Genomic DNA, 19,957 nt, shown 5'->3' with positions numbered 1-19,957 from the left:
GGCTGAAGAAGACTATCATAGCAGGTTATTATATTTAAAGAAATGCCATCCTATCTAGTGAAAAAGCAAGGAAGAGATTCCATATGAAAAAATAGTAAGAGAACATTTAATTGGAAGCTGTGTCACAGGCACAAAAATTAAGTTTGCATGCTGCTTTTGCAAGCTTATTATGGTCTTATTACAATTTCTGTATTTGCAGCAAATTTTTATTAATATTTCATGCTATACTGAAGTAAGATAGATGCATTTAAACTGAAAATAATTGGTCTTCTACTGTATTTATTTATATTCAGCAGTTTATATTTGTTTTTCTATTTCATATATTTAATTTGCATTTATTTTGGCTAGCATAGAATATTTAAAATGGGTATTATAAAGTCAAAGATATTCTTACAGCATGAAAGAGATTTAGAGAGGAAAATTTTGTCAGTTTAAAATTGGAGCAAGCATAATTGAATAATGAGGAGAAATCGGAACTATCTAAAAGAATTATAATTAGAGCCCAAGTCAAAGATGACAAATTTCACCATTTAGAGAGATCATGATGAAAATGGTAAATATGAGTTGTCATGCTTTAATTAAAAAGGAGTGAAAATGGCATGAAAGCATTCATTGTTAAAATGTTCTTAGCACTGTAATTATTTTTATTGATTAAAGTAATTATTAATTCATGAACAGGCTCTCAAATGTTGATACTGTAATTCAGTAAATGAATAACGGAATATGCTATCTCATTTATTCATGAAACTCTTGTAATTCCATAAATAGATTTTTATAAATGCATGATAGGTAAAAAAAAAACCAAAAAACAAACCCATAGCCCAACCTGAGACAAACTCCTGAACATATCCAAACTTACAGAGTGCAGAACCTCACTGAGAAATCTACCCTTTGCTGTTTGCCCAGCATTAGATTACACCATTGCTCAGCCACTCACTGCATCTGAATGGCTTTTCAGCAGAACTGCCTTTCAGCAGAATGTATTAGCCTGGGGACGGGAATAATTTTGATACTTTACAAAAAAAGGCTCTCTTCCTTCAGATCTGTCCTATTCTTCCTCCTGGAGATTTTTTGTGCCTGAGTCGTAGAAAAAAAATTGTGTCCATATTTCTGAAATTTGTGGGACATTTTAGACCTATATGCACAAGCTGGTGTGGATGACAGGGACCCCTGGAAAAACACACATGAGCTTGGCAATTCCCACCTGCATCAGCCCCGCTGTGAACAGCAAATTACTTCCAGGCAGCTTCCCTGGAAGCATCACCCTGACAGAGTTCAAGAAGCATTTGGACAATGCTCTCAGGCACATGGCGGGATTCTTGGGGTATCCTGTGCAGGACCAGGAGCTGGACTTGATGATCCTTGTGGGTCTCTTCCAGCTCAAGAGATTCTGTGACTCTGATGAGTCTGTTTTTTGTATGGAGGGTCAAGAGCCATAATTCCCACCCCTTGCTGATTGTAGTTCAAAAGGCCTTATTCTCAAAAGGGCAAAATTCCAGAATTCCTGGGAACTGAGTGTGGTGGGAGATAAGAACTCCATGAGCATCTCTCTGGCAGGTTGGTGGCGATAACCTACCCACCAGAGACAACAACCATCCTCTGAGAGTTGTTCTGGCACCTTCTAGAACACTTTCCCTGTGCTAAGAATTTCAGGACTGGCTGCTGACACCTGAGTAGGCAAAAGCAGACACTGGGGGAAGCTCCTGCAGGTGCACAGAGTGGGAGTGCACAGTCAGGTCAGCAGCTGGGCTGACTCAGTGACATGGGGGGCTCTGCACAGGGGAAGAGGTGCTGGGAAGAGGTGTTTATAATGCACTGCAAGGCAGCCTAGGACAGTGTCTAAAGCCTTTTCTGCCTGGCTGCTGTACCCCTCAGACACAGTTGCAGGGCAGAGGTGTGATAAAACTAGCTTTTGGTCTGTACTTTGTGTCATCTGACATGCTCTGAGGAGAACCTTGCAAGCCAGACTCCGCATCAGCCTGGACGGGATCAGCTGCACTCAGCCAGTGTGACTTTAGATGTATTCCAAGGGTGTTCCTCCCCTTTGCTGACAGTCTGCAATGCTTAAACTCTTTATTTTTACATTTGTTATTATTATTTCTATTTTTTGTTATTTCTTTTAACTCTGATTCATTTTTAATGCTACCCTTGTGATTAATAGCACATTGCTTTCACTCTCCTCTCCCACCCAACCCTGCTCCAGTTTTCCACTCATTTCTGATCTCGGAGCTCTGGGGTGGGGAACACTGCTGCACCTGCAGCCTGTGTCACCCCATCAGCCCTCCCTGAAGTGCTCAGCACAGGGTGCCCATCCTTCCCAGCACCTCCTTCCCTCTCTACCCAGACAATCCTGATTCAGGGCAACATCTCATGGACAAGCCTTTGCACCTCATGTCTTACCAGCAAGTCCCCATTCTGGTGGAGGAAAGCCCTGATGATGGCCCCAGTGAGGAAAACAGGCTGATGCTGCACTGCAGTGCAGGTGTCTGACAGCCTCTCTCACAGATAGAGTCCTAGTGCCAGCTCCGTGCATTTTACCCAAACAGAAACAGGCAAAACAGGCAAGAACTCACTGCTTTTGGCAAAAAAAATTAAATATATTATTCATTAAAAAAATTACAGTCTTCTGAGGCACAAGATCCCTGTTGATACCGGTTACAGGGACACTGGGATGGTGTGGGGTGAGGTGAATCCCCAGATACCAGTTGTCCTGTGAAGAGGCACCATCAGCCAGAGAGCATCTGGGAGATCTGCATCCTGGTCCTTCTCCTGACTCTGCTTCACCTCTAGCTCTAGTTTGATCTTTGCTTTTTCAGACAGTCAATATCAGTTTGTCTCAGTGCTGCTCCACGTCTCTGGGGCACCCTGTGCAAATGCACTTCAGAAACGACTACTAATTGATATTAATTAAGAGGACAGTTAAAGGACTGCACTGGGGAAATCTCAGCAGAGTACTGCCAGCAGTTGCTTTGTCAAGCCAGCAAAAAGCCAACTCACATGTGTTTCTCCCTCAGCCATGACACGCCTATGCAACATACAACAGCAGCACACCCAAGAATACTGCAAGCCCTAGAATAGAGTACACGGCCAGCAATTCAGAATCCTGAGTCTTGGCCTCTTCTTCAACCTCTTGCCCTGCAGGAGAAGAGAAAACAGAACACATTACTGTGCTACAAATAATCTCACAAGTGGCCTCATTCCCAAAAGACCAAAGTTCTGAAATTCCTGGGAACTGGGTGTGGTGGGAGGTGAGCAATCTCTCCTCCTATCCAGACATGACTACAAGCATCTCTGTGGCAGTGCACACTGGTGGCAGTCACCTCAGCACACCAGGGACAACAGTTATCCTCAGGGAGCTGCTCCTGTTTCTTTCTCTACACAGTCTGCAGCCCTGACAAAGCCTGCTGGTCTCTGCAACCCAAACCTGCCTGCTCCTCCTTTCCAGCAGCCAAGGGCCCTCTCTCCTGTGGTGCCTGGCAGGGTGCTCTCCCTCTCCTGGCTTGGGTGCAGTTAGCTCCTCTGCATATCCCTCACACGCTCCAGAAGCACCACCAACAGTCATCCCACCATGGCTATCAGTCTGCTGGCTGAACATCCACCAAAAGCAGAAGTGCCTGCAGAATCTCTCATGGGTTGTCGTTCTTGCCTTGAAGCTGGGCTGTGCATGAGCTGAACACAAATTCAGCACACATCTGTTCCTAACATCTGGATATTCACACCTGCACAAAGCAACTCTGACCAGTAATTGTACAACTGTGGCAGAAGCTGCCCCCGAGACTCATCTAAGAGCTCAGCTGGTAGCAGACACTGTGCTGGACCATCCCTGTGCCTCTGCAGCCCATGCAAGGCAACAATCAAGTGTCCCTGCAGTGAGGCTCTGACCAATCCCTTCCTGCTGCACAGGCTACAGAAGTTAAAAGCTCAGCTCCCCAGGACTAACAGTTAATAGAGTAAGTTATACTAACCTTTTTTAATTTCCTCCAAGGCTTTCAGGACCTTCTTTGTAACTTCAAGTGTCTGATGGGAATCATTCCCTGTTTTAGCTTTACAGGAGGACATTAACAGAAATTCTGAAGTTACATTTCACATGACTAACGTGGAAAAGGAAAGCTTGTTCTGTGAAGTCAGTGGAGACTCACAGATACTCACCCGTGGGATACAAGCTGGGAGCCAGCACAGGATCCACCTGAGGAGCTGGAAAAGCCCTCTCTCTGGTCACATCTACAACCAAACAGCCATGAGATGTACCCATTACACGTTCTCTCTGTTGTCATACCTGAACACAGGATGTGTATGGAGTTCATGTAGTGACAGGCACACACCGGGGGCTGGCTAACCATCGCCAAGTGGGGGAGAACCCACAGCCGAGTTTCTGGCCCCGCACTGTCACTCCCCACCTCTCTGCTTGCTAGGAACCCTCCAACCCCCCCAAAGTAGCTGCAGCCCCCCCACACCTCCTCGTGGTGTGTTTGCCCCATGCTGCACCCTGGAGCCTTTCTGGCTCACCCAGCCTTAGCCCTGGCCTGCTGCTGCCAGCCTGGGGCTGGGTGCAGGAGCCTGCCTGCCTACCTGCTCCCTGCCCTCCTGCTGGAGCAGACTGGGTGTCCTGGGCTTGCACGACCACCAGGAAGAGGAGGAGGCACTGGGTGAGGACCATGGCCCCCTATGCCTGCAGCATGCTGTTGCTGCTGTTGCTGTTGCAGCACTGCCCGCAGCTGGCACAGAACAAGTCTGAGGGGCTCTGTGACCTCACGGCCCCGTGGGGCCATGACCTCCACCAGGGCTCCCCAAGGTGCTCCCAATGTCCATGGATTCTGGAATCTGCCCACTGCTGAATTTCCTGTTTCTGCATGAGCATGGAAGGAGCAGAAGTGGAGAAGGGTGGACCTATTTTGGGAGGCAGCTCTGTGCATGGGAGTGCAGAGCCACTCAGGTCTTTCTTCTCAGAAATCTATATCAAAAGCTCTGTATAAAGACTGCATGAAAGAGCCAACTGCAAGTGCCTTTTGACTATTTTTGTCAGGCAGTATTCTATCAAAAAAATAGCTTTTCCCCTCTCCTTTGCTACAGTTTCATTACCGTTAAAGACACCATTTCCTGCCTCTGCTACTGTCTAAAATCAGCATGCTGCCCCTAGGCTTATCCCTAGTGAGCCAGGCTTACCCCCTTCCCCCTTCAAATCTAGTTTGCTCTCTCAACAAAGCCATGTTAACTCCTGAACAGAGATCCTTTTCTTCTTCCAGACAGGTGTGCCCCACTGCAGCCACCAGGCCTGTAAGCTGACCTGTGATCAAAACCCTCTTCAAAATTCTGCTGGTAATGTGTCAGATTCTGCACTTGCAACAGGGAAACCCTAGATGTAGGATGTAGACTGAGAGACTGGAGAGTGGAAAGGGACTCTGTGCTGGTGTGGCCTCACCCTCAAGTCAGTGTGCAGTTTAGGGCACCACAACAGAAGATATAAAGCTAATAGAAAGCATCCAAAGGAGGGCAACGGAGTTGGTGAAGGGTCTGGCGAGACACAATATGGTGTGGTTGAGGTGACTTACCCTATTCAGCCTGGAGAAGAGTAGTCTGAGGGGTTACCTCAGTCTCATGGGGCAAACTGGAGGAGCTGGCAGTGATCTCTTCTCTCTGATGACCCAGTGACATGACCCAAAAGAAGCTCTGTCAGGAGAAGTTTAGGTTGGATATTAGGAAAGGTTTCTTTACCCAGAGCATGGTCGGGCACTGGAACAGGCTCCCCAGGGAAGTGGTCATGACACTAAGGCTGACAGAGTTCAAGAAGTGTTTGGACAATGCCCTCGGGCACATGGTGTAATTCTTAGGATTGGATTATTCTTATGGGTCACTTCCAAGTCAGGAGATTCTAATATTAATCTTGGTAGGGGGATAAAAAATATGGCTGTGGTGATATTTAAGGTCATGGGTTCTCAAGTGGTGTCTGATGTGAGGAGAGTGGGTTTGTATAAAGATCCATCAGCTGTGAGCCAGATGGATAGCAATCCTGCAACAGGATATGACTGTAAGCAGGATGTCAAAGAGATTTTAATTATGCAACAACTTAAATCTAAGTAAGAAGAAAAAAAAGATGGGGGGAGAAGCTCATTTTGGAGATGTCAAGAATACTTTGTGTGACAGATTGCTAGATTCTTTTGTTTAGGAGGCTAGACAAGGGTCATAAGTGAGAAATAGAGGAAGCACAGCAGCTACTTATTTGTTTTTAATACTCACAATTTTTCTTGCAGATTAGCTTTTCATCATGCTTGAGGAAAGAGCTAGAGGGGTGTTGAGTATGGCACACCATGCTCAAATCACTTGTGATTATCTAACTCCTTCCATAACACAAGTACCCCAAACACAAACTAGAAAAAGAGAGTAAAAGCTTGGTGATTTTTGAGTTTGTCACCGTATTTTAAGAGTTCTTCTGTCAATGCACTTCTCTGACACAAGACTGTAACTACAAGACATAAAACACTATGAATGGGTATGAAACACAAGCACTGTTCCCTGTTCACAGGCACGAAGTAACGTTGCAAACTGGCACTTCAGGGCACAGGAAACAGAAATGGAAAATACCCCACTAAATGGTAAATAGAATGCCTGATCACTTAAGGAGGACATCCTCACTCTGCATATTCTAGACACATTTAGGTACTGTACCCAAACCTCTGAGCTTGCAGTGAGTCAGACACATACCACACACTGTCAGGTCCACAGCACACAACACACTACCCAGCCTACAACTACTGATACTGATAAAATAATGAGCTCAAAGAGTGCTAAAAACTAAAGTTCAAAGAGTGAACTACAAAAAATAGATGGCCTCTAATGGAACATATTTGCAAAGACAACACTTGAACTCCTGCAAAGAGTACTGTCAGAGATTGCCAAGAAGCCACCTGATGCCCAGTGTGAAGCTATCATGCAAACAAATGGAAGACAGTAATCCCAACATCCAAACTTTGTCACTTCCTAAGGCTAACAATCTTACAATCTTACAACTTTGACTTTCTCTATAGGGTTTACCTTAAAAAAGACACATAGAACATGAATAAATCCTGTAACCCCCAAGTTCCAGCAACACTCTGGGAATAATCTCTGTCATGTGAAATAGACCCTTAGAAAATCCTGCAGAGCTCTGTTTCATTGAGGACCATTAATATAGCTTAATAAAATCCTGCCTAGCAAGTTCTCTGGAATCCTGGATGTTTTGGATCAGCATCCTCTGGAAGGCTGGACACCAGAGTGACTTCTAAAGCTACAGCTGCCAGCCCTGGGGAAGAAATTCCACATTGAAAGTTGCTTCATGACAAACAGGACAATTCAAATAATTTCCAAAAGTGTCTTTAGTTCTCCTCAGTTTCTGTAGACATAATGATGAAGAATAGAGACAGACATCTCTTCCCACATGTTTTTACAGGAAATTATGACACAGCCTTAGTAAATGGATATGATTAATTGTTTATAGAAACAGTCTCATTTCTGACAGCACAGGAAAAGAAAAAGGTGTAAGTAAAGTTAAGATTCTCACATCTTTTCCACACCATGAAAAAGACTACCGAAATCAAGACTCACAGAAAAGCCTGTTCCTCCTGCAAAGGAAGATGGGAAATTGGTTCTGCTAGAACTGAAGAAAGTAAGAAAAGCTAGAAGTAGTCAGTATTTGGGCTACAACCAGTTTTCAGAGTATTAATGCAAGGGAGAAGACCTGCACACCTGCATTACTGAGAGGGAGAAGACTAAGCAGACAGAGGAGAGAATGACCAGAAGAACTTCATACCACACATGGCTTTGGCTGTCAGATGAGAAAATCTCACCCTTTACTGCCTGACCTGTATTGCTGCTATCCATAGTCACTCTGCTTTGCACTGGAATGTTTTAATACTGTTTTTAACTGCTGTTACTACAATACTCGTCACCATATTTATTTCTTCTGGACAATATTTTATCTGGGTAACTCACCCAAAGAGACACAAATTTTGAGGAAAGAAAAAGAAATCTTAAGATAAAATGCTTACGTACCACTCATTTCTTTAAAAGTGTTGGCAGCTATTTGAGTTTGCATTTTGGACAAACACTTGATTGCCTACAGTTTCACAAAAGAGAACAAAAATATTAAGGAAGTATAGCTTTCTATTTTGAATTGAATTGCCCCATAAACAGAAAATATTGTTCTATTTGTTCTCTATCCAACATGTCATTTTTGTAGACTTTTGTTTTAGTTGAAAATATAATCTCATGAGACATTTATACTACAGATTTTAAGGACAGGTATCCGCCAGGCTTTGAATCTCTTCAATGAGAACAGGAGGTAAATAAATCCAAAGTCTTTAAAACTGCATTTACTAACTTTTCATTGTCACACTGGAAATCATGAGTGAATAAAGAATTCTTCAAAGAAGCTGCTAGATCATTACATGTTAAAACATCCCAAACCCTTTGCTCAATCATACATTATAATGTGCTGGAGTTCAGTGATGTCCACACTAAATAGAGTTGTTTAATCATTTGTAGAAACATTCTCACTTCTGATAGAGCAGGAGAAGAAAGGGTCATCAGCGAGGCTGGATTCTTCTTGAAAAACTTCATTGGAAATGCACATGATTCCATAAGCCTTAGCATACCCTGGATAAGATAAACTTATCATTAGCATGCACTCAAGCAGCTTCATAGGCTGCTAGGAACACTCAAAAGCATCCTTGCACAGACTTGGTGTGCACAGGAGACAGCAGAACAGAGAAATGGTGTGCTCCTGCCATCACCATTAGGACCAGTACCAACAAAGCACTTCTTTAATTGTTATTTTGGCATTGTGTAGTAAATGGTCTTAAGCAAACAGGATTTTTGAGTGTGAGTATCCCATTGCTCTTCTTCCAGCTCTACCCAGACTTACTCAAGCTATCACATGTAGGAGAGTTTACCCTTACATAGTCCTCACTCACTGGAGAATTCATTATATTTGAAAAGTGAAGGGCACTTACTTTGCAAACTTTCATTAACTCTCTCAAGAAGGAGGTGCTACTAGGACTCCAAAGTCTTTGAAAGTTAGAAGCCTTGACTTCTACATGAACCCTCTTATCATAACAGAAATCAGACTCATAGTCTTTCAAGAACAGAAACATGAAGCAAATTGAATGATCCTACAGAATTAAACACTGCTATGAAAAGCTGTTGAAAATAAAGCAAGTAGATGCTGTAATCACAAACCTGCAAGCATGAGATAGCAGTGAGTTAGTCTTTGTATCTTACTTTTACAACACATATAAACCCCAAACCGTTTCCTTCTAAACTGCAAAAGCAGATTCCCCTATTGATAGGGATGCTAAAAAACACCTTCTACTACAACAGAAGTAATTTTTAAATACACCAAATTATAAATGCACCAGCATTTAATTTGGTATTGAAATATGATTAAGATTCCTGATTGAAATTAAACAAGAAAAAAGAATTGCAGTCTTGCATGTCTTCACCGATAAAAACCAAGGAAACCTCAGAGCACCTTCTCACCACAAGAATATTTCCTCCTCATCTCCTCCCTTACTTAATTACAGAAATCTTGAGGTACAAACTGTACAACAGATACAATGCAAAATAAAACTGCTCTACCATATATTATCAGAACAAGAAACCTCATCTCTTTTTAAAAGTATGAGCTATTTTTCACAGTAGGATAAGGAAGAATTCAAGAAAAAAAGAACATAGAAAATCCAGAGCAGCTTAGCACTGAAACAGCAAATGAAAAAGTATCTCTCATTAATTCCTTTTCCCAGTTCTACCAGCAAAAAACCCATACCAATTATTTTAAAGTATAAAAGCTGTCATGTTGTGCATCAATCCAAGTTCCATAGCATCTATATGAATTAAAAACAAACCTGCAAACAGTGTGGCAAAATGTACATTTGCAGGCAATCACATGTCTAAAGGGAAATGCAAATGTATTTTGAGTCCTGCTCACAATCTACTGATCTTTTGATGAGAAGAGAGGCCAGGATCAACCACAAGAAGATATATAAGAAAGTTTAAAAAACTTTTTTTTTTAAATCTCTGTGTCTTTCGGAAGTTTCGTATTGATTTCTTTGATGGAAAACTCAAAATTAGCAAGAACAACAGACTCATTTCCTTGCTTCCTGATAACAAGAGGGTTGATGTAGTCATATTTATTGACATAATGTTGAGTGCTTATATGTGTCTTTTTATACAGAGGAACATCTAGATTATTCATTTAAATGCATTTAAAATGCATATTTCCTTTTTTTAGGATCCTTTTAGAAGCTTGAAAACTATAGCAACAGAAAAACACAGACTTACCATAATTTAGGGTTGTTTAGTAAACCATGTCAATCCTATAGAGCTCAAACACAATCTCAATAAATAGTCACTGAAGAGATTTAATTTATAGACCTCAAAGACCCTTGATTATTGGATTCTTCATAGACTTACTAGCAAGTCTACTACATTGTATTTAAATAGCAGAGATGAAATTACAATGAGAAGGAAATAAACTACTAGTTCTTTTGTCCTAAGTATTGTTGTTTTATATTCAGTTTACAATCACATTCCTTTGGAACAGAACTGCAGGTTTTGCACTACAATGTAAAAATCCAAACAAAGCAAGACCAAGCCAAGCAAAATCTCCAGCCTTGGAGAGACCTTGTTAAATTTGCAACTAAACCCACTTTTAAAGCAGGAGGGACAAAGTTCAGGCTGCATCTCTTTGAGCAAATCTAAGTATGTGGCCAGAGCTCCTCCTCTACAGAACCTCTGCATCACTAGAGATAATTCTGCACATGCCTTTGATGACTTCTGCTTACTCTACTTATCTGAGCAAATTCCAAGCACGGCTGCAAATGGCAGGGGGGCCTTGGTGTGTTTGGTTTTTTGTTTCCGAAATAAGACCACAAGATGTAAGGTGAAGTGCTTAGAAAAAGAGATATTCTCATTGATTGATGTGTAATACACTGCACGTCCCCTGTTCAGCAGGAGCGTTGCATTTTTCTCCTAGATGGTGTCTCCAACCACAAGGAAATGCTAGGAGCAGCCAAGATCCTTTCAAACAATGTCATCCACACCAGTCAAAAATACTTGTCCTTCCTTCCTTGCTGCTACAAAATAGAGAGAAATTACATTTATCAAAACCCAAATAGGGTGTATATTAATAAGAAAAAAAGAAGCAGATTCTGGACCTTGAAACTTCTGAGCTCCATCTGCATCCTCATTTACTTTCCAGCATGCACCACAAGTGGAAAATGAGTGCAGTGGAAACATGCTCTTAAGGACTGAAAAATATGGTTGTGAGAAAAGGAAGGAGCAGAAAAGTGAAGCAGAGAATTCTGGTTTTATATTTACAGCTTTCTAAGCTTTTTATCACTATACTTACTGTATGTTTGCTGGTAAGTTTTCTATGCAGTTCAAGCAGAAAAATTGAAAAACTGAGAAAAAGAAATCCCACTGCATTCAACAGTGCATCAGACAGTGGCAACACCTTCATGACACATTCCTGGTGAAAGAAAAGGCTGAGTTTGCATTAATTTTTCTGCCTGAAGACTAACAGGTGAAACAAAATAGGGAAATACCCCTCCAGCTTGCTGTACAGGACCATTTTGTTTAGAAGAATGAACTAAACTATTCCCATTAACTGGTTCATTCAACATCCTAATTTTGGGAAAGTGCTTAAAAATAAAAGCACCGTACAAAATGAGGGGAATAATTTTTGTTTTCATCCAATTTTGAATGTAAATATAACTTAATGAAAGGCTTATGTTAAAAGCATGATGATCACATGATTTTGGAACCCCCCTGAGCTGTTTCTGAAGCCCCTTTCTGCTCACTCTCTAAAAAGCCAAACATGACCAGGTTGCTAGTCCAAGTAACTCACAAGCTGACAGTTAACAGGTGAGAATCTTCTGTTCTTTCCAGCTTTGAAACTGTCTCCTACAAAAATGACCACGATTTTGTAACATCTTAGGACAGAGAATCGTATTTTCTACTTATAAAGAATATTTTTAGGAAGAAATTGAATTCAAAAACCAGTGAAGAGTTCATGAAAATGAAAGACTGTATGAAAATAAACAAAAAAATATATTTATTTTCCTATACCGCAAAATATATTAGTGCTGTGGAGAAATTCCAAATTCATACTTGGGTAGGCAATAGAGCTGGTAAAGTGAGTCCCAAATACACAAAACTTGAGAAATTGTAAGCTGGTGAAGAAGAACCTCGAGACTGAGGAATGCTGCCTTAGCCTCATCTCTGCCTTGTGCTAGAGCCTTCACTGAAGTCAACGTGCTTTGTGCATTTATACATTTTTATTGCCACTGCCTTCCCCATACCAGCATCTGACATTTTTTGAAAATAATTATGATTATCTCTTAGCAAGACATACCTAGTGGAGATTGAAGTCACTTACATGATTTCTTGAGAAAGTGTGGCGAATAAAGTAAATAAAACCCTACAGTGAAATTTCATCTTTATTGAACCTGTTATTCTCAAGATTGCAGAGGTTATGAAAACATGCTCCGTATCCCCACAATAACTTGAAAAAAGTCATTTAATTACTTCCATCTTACATAATGAAGTTTTATCTTTACCTTTGCATCAAATCCAGATGTATCCTTCATTTTCATTTGCTATTTTGATGGACGTACTTCATCTGGAAGTCTCTTTTGTCTTTTTAAGAACTATCAACTAAGAGCTCTTCCCATAAAAAGTTTTTTGATTGATGAGCAGATGCTTAGTTCCTAATGATATTTCCGAGGTTAGTCTACTCTAAATGAAACAGATTAGCTAATTTTTAGCCGCTGAAGAATCATCTTAAATAAAGGTCACAGAACATCTCACTATGCAATTAATAAAGATTCAGCTAGTAATTCCTTGATCAAATATTAGTATTTTTGATTGGTCCCAGAAGAAATATCCTTTTTTAATGCAAACCTGGCACATGAATCAGAGGCACAGCTGCTGCCTGATATAATCAGTGTACAATATTCTAATCCCATGAACTCTGACTCAGCAAGCATCTGCTTTCCAAACCAACTTTATCAAACAACATTTTTTCTTCAGAATTTTGTCAGCCAGGGTATAAAAGGAAACAAATTTAAAACCCTTTTGCAAATGCACTTTGAAATAAAGTACTATATTCTACCTTCTTTCTAGAAGATATTCCCTGTGAATTTAAATGGTTATGACACTGAGTTAGACTGTTTAATTAGTAAAGAGGACACTGCTAAGTTTTTTTTTAACTAACACTTTATTCAGGCTACATTTAGAAGATTTGTTAGATCCGTAAAGCTTGATGTGAAAGTTTTAAGTGTTAGTGTTTTACTATACCTGTTCCCATGAGGTTTTTTCCTGGTTTGCCGAGCGTTCATATTAGAGGAGAAATGTGCAGTTTCTCGTGCTCGTTAATGTAAACACAGGACCATGTTTTGTAAACACTGCCCTTGTTATGAATTCCTTCTCAAGGAGAAGGGGAGGTTGAATGACAGCCTCCTTGGCCAGTGTGGTGGGAGGTGGGAATTCCATCCTCCAATCCACAGGCCTCATAGGAAATGTATGAGTGGGTTTTTGTAAATAGTCTTCCTGCACTGCTCTGCCCGATGAACCCAGAACTGTGTCCTGAGTCTCATTTCTGGTCGGGCCCCGCGGTGATACTATACCAACAGTCCCTTGGGTAGTAGGAATTAAGTAAATTTATAACATCTCTGTTTAAGTCTGTACATTGATTACCTGTCTGCTTCTAAACACACAGAGAAAAACATAAATAGTGGAGATCCAGAGCTACCATTCTCTTCTACTACCTTGAAATTAATATCACAATTTTTTGATTGCAAATTTCCTGTGCAGTTTATAGACTGAGAACTTTCCTACCACCGACAGAAAAAAAAAATTCAGTTGCAGATTCTTTCAGAAGTGAACAATATTAATACCAAAACACATGGACTTTTCAGGAGAGGCAGAATGCCAGTTTCTTCTCATCTTTTTGCCTTAATGCTTTTTGGAGTGCAATCATTTGGATGCAAACAAGCAGTAGAATCATTCTACGTAGCTGAGGATGAGCCAGAAACAAGGAACATGACAGCAACAACATGTTGTAAAAGGAAAAGCACAAAATTGTAGACATGGCGACATGGAACATTGTAACTCTGAGGCCCATCTAGCCTTCTACTCAAACCAAGACTATCACAAACATTGTGCCATTAGGTCACCTGGAATTTTATCAAACCAAGTCTTGAAAAACCTTCAAGAATGGGGACGTTGGGTGACCTGCCCCAGTGTTGCCTGATCCACCTACTCAAGTTATTTTTCTAATGTGCAGCCTAAACTGCCTCATATACCATCTGCTGTTGCCACTTGCTATATTCTCCATCACTACTTAGATCTTGCCCTATCTGTAAATGCTTTTCAAGGCATTTCTTCACTACTGGAAAAGCCCAGTTCCTTCAACATCACTCACACAGTATGCAAATTCTAGCTCCTGCTCATTGCAGTAGCCCTCCTTCAACATCTGTCTGGTTTCTCAACATCCTTACACCAAAGTCTTATGTGCAACCTCACAGAGTGACACAGAGACGAATAAAAGCTCCTCTCAATCTGTTGATCTCATTCCTTTGCATAAGCCAGAGAAGAACTGCTGAGGAGAGATGGTGTAAGGATGTAATTAATGAAAAGGAGCCTTAGCACAGCACACACATCCACATACCACTGACAGGTGCAGGTGCACAGGTAAAACAAAAAATACAGGGATGCATGCTCCATTGCTTCTTCTCCCAAATTTGAGGCAGGCCTAGTTTTCAAACAATACTGCTCCACCATGAGGAATATACTTTCTCTTCACCTCCTTTATGTGTTTTATTGCTGAGGGTTTGTTATGCTATCTTTGCCAATCGTAACAGGACTTAATGTGCATGGCTTAGACGGCTGCCTATTTCAGAGTGGATTAATTCCCCCCTGAAAACATCTCTCTTACTCAAGTGAAAGTGGAGGGAATCTAGAGTTCATCTCTCTCAGTCAAGTGAAAGTTGAGGGACTCTTGAGCTCAGCTTCACTGTGTCAGAGCTCTACAGTGTGGGTGTCTACAAATGAATGAGTCATTTGAGGTGGATACATACAGCCAAACACTTTCATGATCTTTTTTTTTTAAACCAATACAAGAATAATTTTCAAAACAATATTACATTATACCCTCTAAGTTATTGGCAGGTTTGAAGATAAACTACTACAAAATAAAACAGCTTAAAGACAAATTAGTCCTATAATTGGTTAACTATCGCTTTTTACCCAACACATATTAAGAACATTCCATATGCATTCAATCATTATGGATTCATTAAAGATAACTGCCACAATGATATAATCTAAAGCTATTTTCTAAAAAGAAACAAACATAAACAAACCTCCATTGTAAGATTCTATCTTTCTCCAAATGTTACACAGTTAAAATAAGCCCTCTGTATTTAAAACTAAATGTTAGAATTACCATAAGCAACTGTAATTGAGGTAACAGCATAAGAAATATTATTTCCTATTATTTCTAATAATTGCTAATAAGTTCAGAGTACCACTGTCCTAGTTGAATACAAATATATGATTAACTAGTACAAAAATAAAATAGCTAATTTCACTGGAGGAAAGCTTTACAGAAGTCTGTTTTAGTGCCAGAGGAATAAGAAATCTCACAGTCCTAGGATTGACTTTTTTAGCTTACTTAAGTATTATATTCTAATTTTCCAAAACCTACTTGACAGCCCAAATCAGCTTCCAGTTATATGCCATACCAGTTTTACTGATTCTTGACTTTTCAGGGTTTAATCCCAGCTAGTGACTAATTAAGTACCATGCATCTGCTGACTCCCCCATCTCATCCTCCATGGGATGTGGATTGAGATAAGACCAGTTTAATAATTGAAATAAAATTGTTATTACTGTTGATCACATTCATTGGGGCCTCATGACATTGATCTCGGCAATTTATTCGCAAAAAATGGATCTCCCCTTCAGGTTCTCTTGACCTTGTTTTGCTTCAGGGCAAAACTGGCTTTCTCAGGGATTTGGACTATTTTCTTCCCCTTCTCAAAACTTCCTCTTCTGTTACCTCACATGATGATGCCATCACTGTACTGCAGGCTTTCCCCAGCTTCACCCTGTTCCAGTGCACTCTGCATCAGTCCATGGCAGATGGCAGGGCTGTGTGTCCATCCCAGGAATTCCCGGTGTACTGGACACGCCCACAAGGGAAAACAAACTGTGGCCTGCACCCTGCCACCAAAGGGATTGAGAAAAATCCATTCGTGGCATCAGCTGTGTTTTACCACTTGGCTGCCTCTGCCTCCAGTTCCTACTGAAGGGAGTAGGACACACCCATTTCAAATTGCTGGAATTACATACTTGCCCCTGTTATCCCACACACTCTGCCACTCCTGACTATCCACTCTCAGGACAGATCTCTGTATGGCATTCTTAAATAGTAGTTTAACCTTAAACTACTTTAACCTTAAATAGGACCTGGAACACATTCAGAAAATACAGCAATAGGAACATGGTGGTTTGAACATTGTAAGGATATTCAAAATTCTGAAGAGCTACTGTTATAATCCTGGAGGAGAAAGAGAAGAGAAAGGGAATGTCTCTGCCATGATCTGGATCTCAGAGGAGGAAAGGTAAAAGGTAAAAGAAACTTAATTATAGCTTCCTGGAGCACGGATACGACTGCAATGCTGAGTGCAAATACCAGATTAGTTTCACAACCAGCAATTCTATCACATCATAAACCAGTGTTTGTTGCAAAGTACAGCATGACAGCCTTAGTCCAGTTCCCACAGCTATCAAATAACACAACAGGCAACGTGTACTGCAAGTAAGGGATTACATAATGCAACTTTAAGAACAGCCACATCAACTTTGAGAGCAAAGAAATCATTGTGACCAGTGACTATTAAGTACAATGAATGCTTGTAACAAATTTGTTCTAACATATTCTAGGCAGATTTGTCCATAACTCAATCCCCTGAGCCCCAGGGTGGGCATCAAAAGGACTATCTTGGCTTAACTCAGTTGGCAACTAAATATGACACAGACATTCACTCACAGTCTACACAACCCCATGGGACGGGGAGAAAAATCAGAAAAAAAGGTAAAACCTGTGAGTTGAGATAAGAACAGTTTAATAATTGAAATAAAATAAAATCTAATTATAATAACAGAATGGAAAGAGATATTTATAAAAAGTGAGAGTAATAAGCCCCAAGCAGATCAAGCACTGCACAGCAGGTTTCCCACTACCCACTGACAGGTGCCCAGCTCATTCCCAAGCAAACATCAGTCACTCCCAGCCAACTCCCCAGTTTGTATCCTGAGTGTGGTATTCCATGGTATGGAGTGACCCTTTGACCAGTTCAGGTCAGCTTCTCCTGGCCATGCTCCCTCCAGCTTCTTGTGCACCCCTCTGCTGCCAGAGCATGGGAAACTGAAAAGTCCCTGACTCAGGGTAAGCACTGCTGAGCCACAACTAAAACTTCAATGTGTTATCAACATTATTTTCACTCTAAATTCAAACCACAGCACTGCAGCAACTACTAGGAAGAAATTTATTTCAGCCAAAACCAGGAAAGTCTACATTATTACTTTTAATCTGTTACACACTCAAAAGCTCCTGCACTTCTATAATTATTAATAACAAGTTGTTAGCTCCAGTTTCAGGCCTCATTTAATGATACTCAACTAGAAGGCCACACTCCAGGTCCTGCCATCATTCTGACTGAGGATTTAAATTTCATGCAGGTCCTACAGGCAGAGATACAAATACTATAGAAATCCATATGACCTCATGCTCTTGGAATGGCAACACAAAACAGAACATCATCACAGGGTTCCCAAAACATTACCCTCATGGGGGAACGAAAGGAGCAGTTGGAGAGAGAGCCTTGAAAATCCCTAGTCCTCCTTCAGCCGAAGAGGTATGAAATGGCAGGCAGTGTGGGAGCCAACGGGACTGCCCAGGAGATGCATGCTCCAGCACATCACCCCAGAATAACAGAGAAGATGCAGATATGGCAGGGTAAGGGAAGTGTCCAAGGAGTATGGGGCCCGCAAAAGGGAGGGGAAGCAAGGGTTCTCTGGCCATCAAAGGAACAAGCAGAACAGGTAGAAAGGGATGAAAAATATCAACATGGGATACTCATGAATAACATGAAAATGATAAAGACTAATTGTATGCTGACATCACAAGGCGGGGGGGAGGGGGGGTGGGTACCTGGGAGGTGGGGGACTGAAGAAAACGACAGGCAAATCCAAGAAAGAAAGTAACACTAAAGTCACAACATTTTATTTATTTCAGATTTATGTGTTTTGATATTCATTTGTTGAAGGCAAGATTCCTTTTGAAGCATCAATCATTTTTGCAAGATGAGAGAAGTCGTTTTTCATCCAGACTCTCTCTTCCCATTTCCTTTTTCCTTGCCTTTTTGAAGACCAACAGATCACTTCACTATGCTATCTATTGGTAGCAAGGCAGCAATTTGGGATGTACAGGCATACTCTGCACACTCTTCCTCAACAGCAAAGTGCAGGGAGGGAGGCGAGACAACCTTTCTTCTGAGGAACCGAGTGTAGCAAGAAGGACCTGCCTTACAGAGACTGTAGTATCTGCAGAGAGGAAGTCACAGATCAGGCTTTGGATGCTGCAGCTTCACACAGACTCCCCAGAGCCAGTAGCCAACATCCAGACTTCAGAAAGTCAGATGGAAGGAAAATTCCTCAGTATCAGAGGAGTCAGTGTGGCATTTGCTGCTATTTAGAGCCATTAAACTGCCTAGAAGCAAACACCTTTTGAACAGACACAGTGGTTTGAAATCAACAAAAATGCTATATACTTTCTTTTCATACCATCTTATCTATCTACTCTGGGTTTTTTGGATTAAAGAAGTTACTTATTCTAGCTTTGACTCAGATAAAATCAGCCTTGAGTTCAAAAGCTTTGTGTCTTTTTCAGAGAGCTTATTATAGGATAAAGATCTATGGACATCTACCTCAAAGGTCTGACTCAAAGCTTTATTCACAGAGCAAACGAGGAAAGCAGGAGTAAGCCTTCATCTGGAGAAGACCTTGTTTTGCCATGAACAGGTTCATATTTTATTCTTGACCTTGCCAGAGCAAGCTACTGCATAAGCATTCACAAGGACACGTCAACGTTCTTGGAGGACAAAGATGGAAATTAACCTCACTTCAAGTCTAGAAATTCATGAGAGATTGCCTGAGCTTAAGACAGAGCAGTACAGAGAAGAGTAGAATTGTCCATTGCAATTTACTACCATCCCATGGCATCCCTTCCCAGGAAATGCTTGCAGTTCCAGCAGCTGTGTAGGAAAATAGGGCTCAAGCCTGACTAATTGTCTGCCCTTGAAAAGAGCAGAAACTGGCTGTGTGAGGCAAGAAAGCAGCTGGAACAGGAAGTGGTCTTCCCTGTGATTTGGGTATTCCAGGCAATTCACAGCACAGTGGGCCTGATTAGGTTGATGGTTACTGAAGAGATGTTGCTTCATAGAGCCTACTCAAGTGACCTGATGCAGAGGGATCCCGTATGGAAGGGTTCACAGAAGCGTCTGTGACTTGCTGTGTTTAGCAAAACAAAAAAAGTCAAGTGTAGATGGTGTCTGGTATTCTGTAACCGAGGAGAAACTCTAGGTAGAGACTCGTGTGGGAAATACAGAGACAGCTTTTAAGGCAGAGGTAGAACACCATGTACAGCACCAGACTCGTCACACACTGGTTTACTGGAAACAGTGAAGTCCAGTACCTTTTCTTCAAATTAAATCACTCATAAGCAAAGGATGAGTTGGAAGCTGATTTTGACTGAATTAACCTGGCAACTCATTGCATATGTCATGTAACTTGATTCTCTTTCCTCTCTAATTCCCTGAAGACACTCCAAGACAAGTGAAAATGACTTTGAAATCAGGCC

The 19,957-nt window shown here is 41.2% G+C and overlaps 1 protein-coding gene across 3 annotated transcripts in view; it reads right to left on the bottom strand.

The window, feature by feature from the left end:
* Positions 1–19,957, bottom strand: part of HS6ST3 (heparan sulfate 6-O-sulfotransferase 3) — a 276,111-nt gene that overhangs the window by 126,037 nt on the left and 130,117 nt on the right. The window contains exons 2-5 of one of the 3 annotated variants that reach the window (XR_010079687.1): positions 5,550–5,667; positions 4,150–4,221; positions 3,966–4,043; positions 573–3,135 (exon numbers count right to left, since the gene is read on the bottom strand). The exons of 1 other annotated variant lie outside the window; for it this stretch is intronic. Coding sequence is in view for 1 of the 2 variants with exons in the window: in XM_063392321.1 (XP_063248391.1) it covers positions 5,551–5,667 (117 nt within the window). In the remaining variant the exon portion in view is untranslated. Of the gene's footprint in view, positions 1–572; positions 3,136–3,965; positions 4,044–4,149; positions 4,222–5,359; positions 5,668–19,957 lie in introns of those variants that run through there. One more of the 3 variants, XM_063392321.1, reaches the window with a different exon arrangement.

This window comes from Prinia subflava, chromosome 3, assembly GCF_021018805.1.
Source record: "Prinia subflava isolate CZ2003 ecotype Zambia chromosome 3, Cam_Psub_1.2, whole genome shotgun sequence".
NCBI classification, from domain to species: Eukaryota; Metazoa; Chordata; class Aves; order Passeriformes; family Cisticolidae; genus Prinia; species Prinia subflava.
Note: the sequence above shows the minus strand (reverse complement) of the source record. Positions and strands in the feature narration are given on the sequence as shown.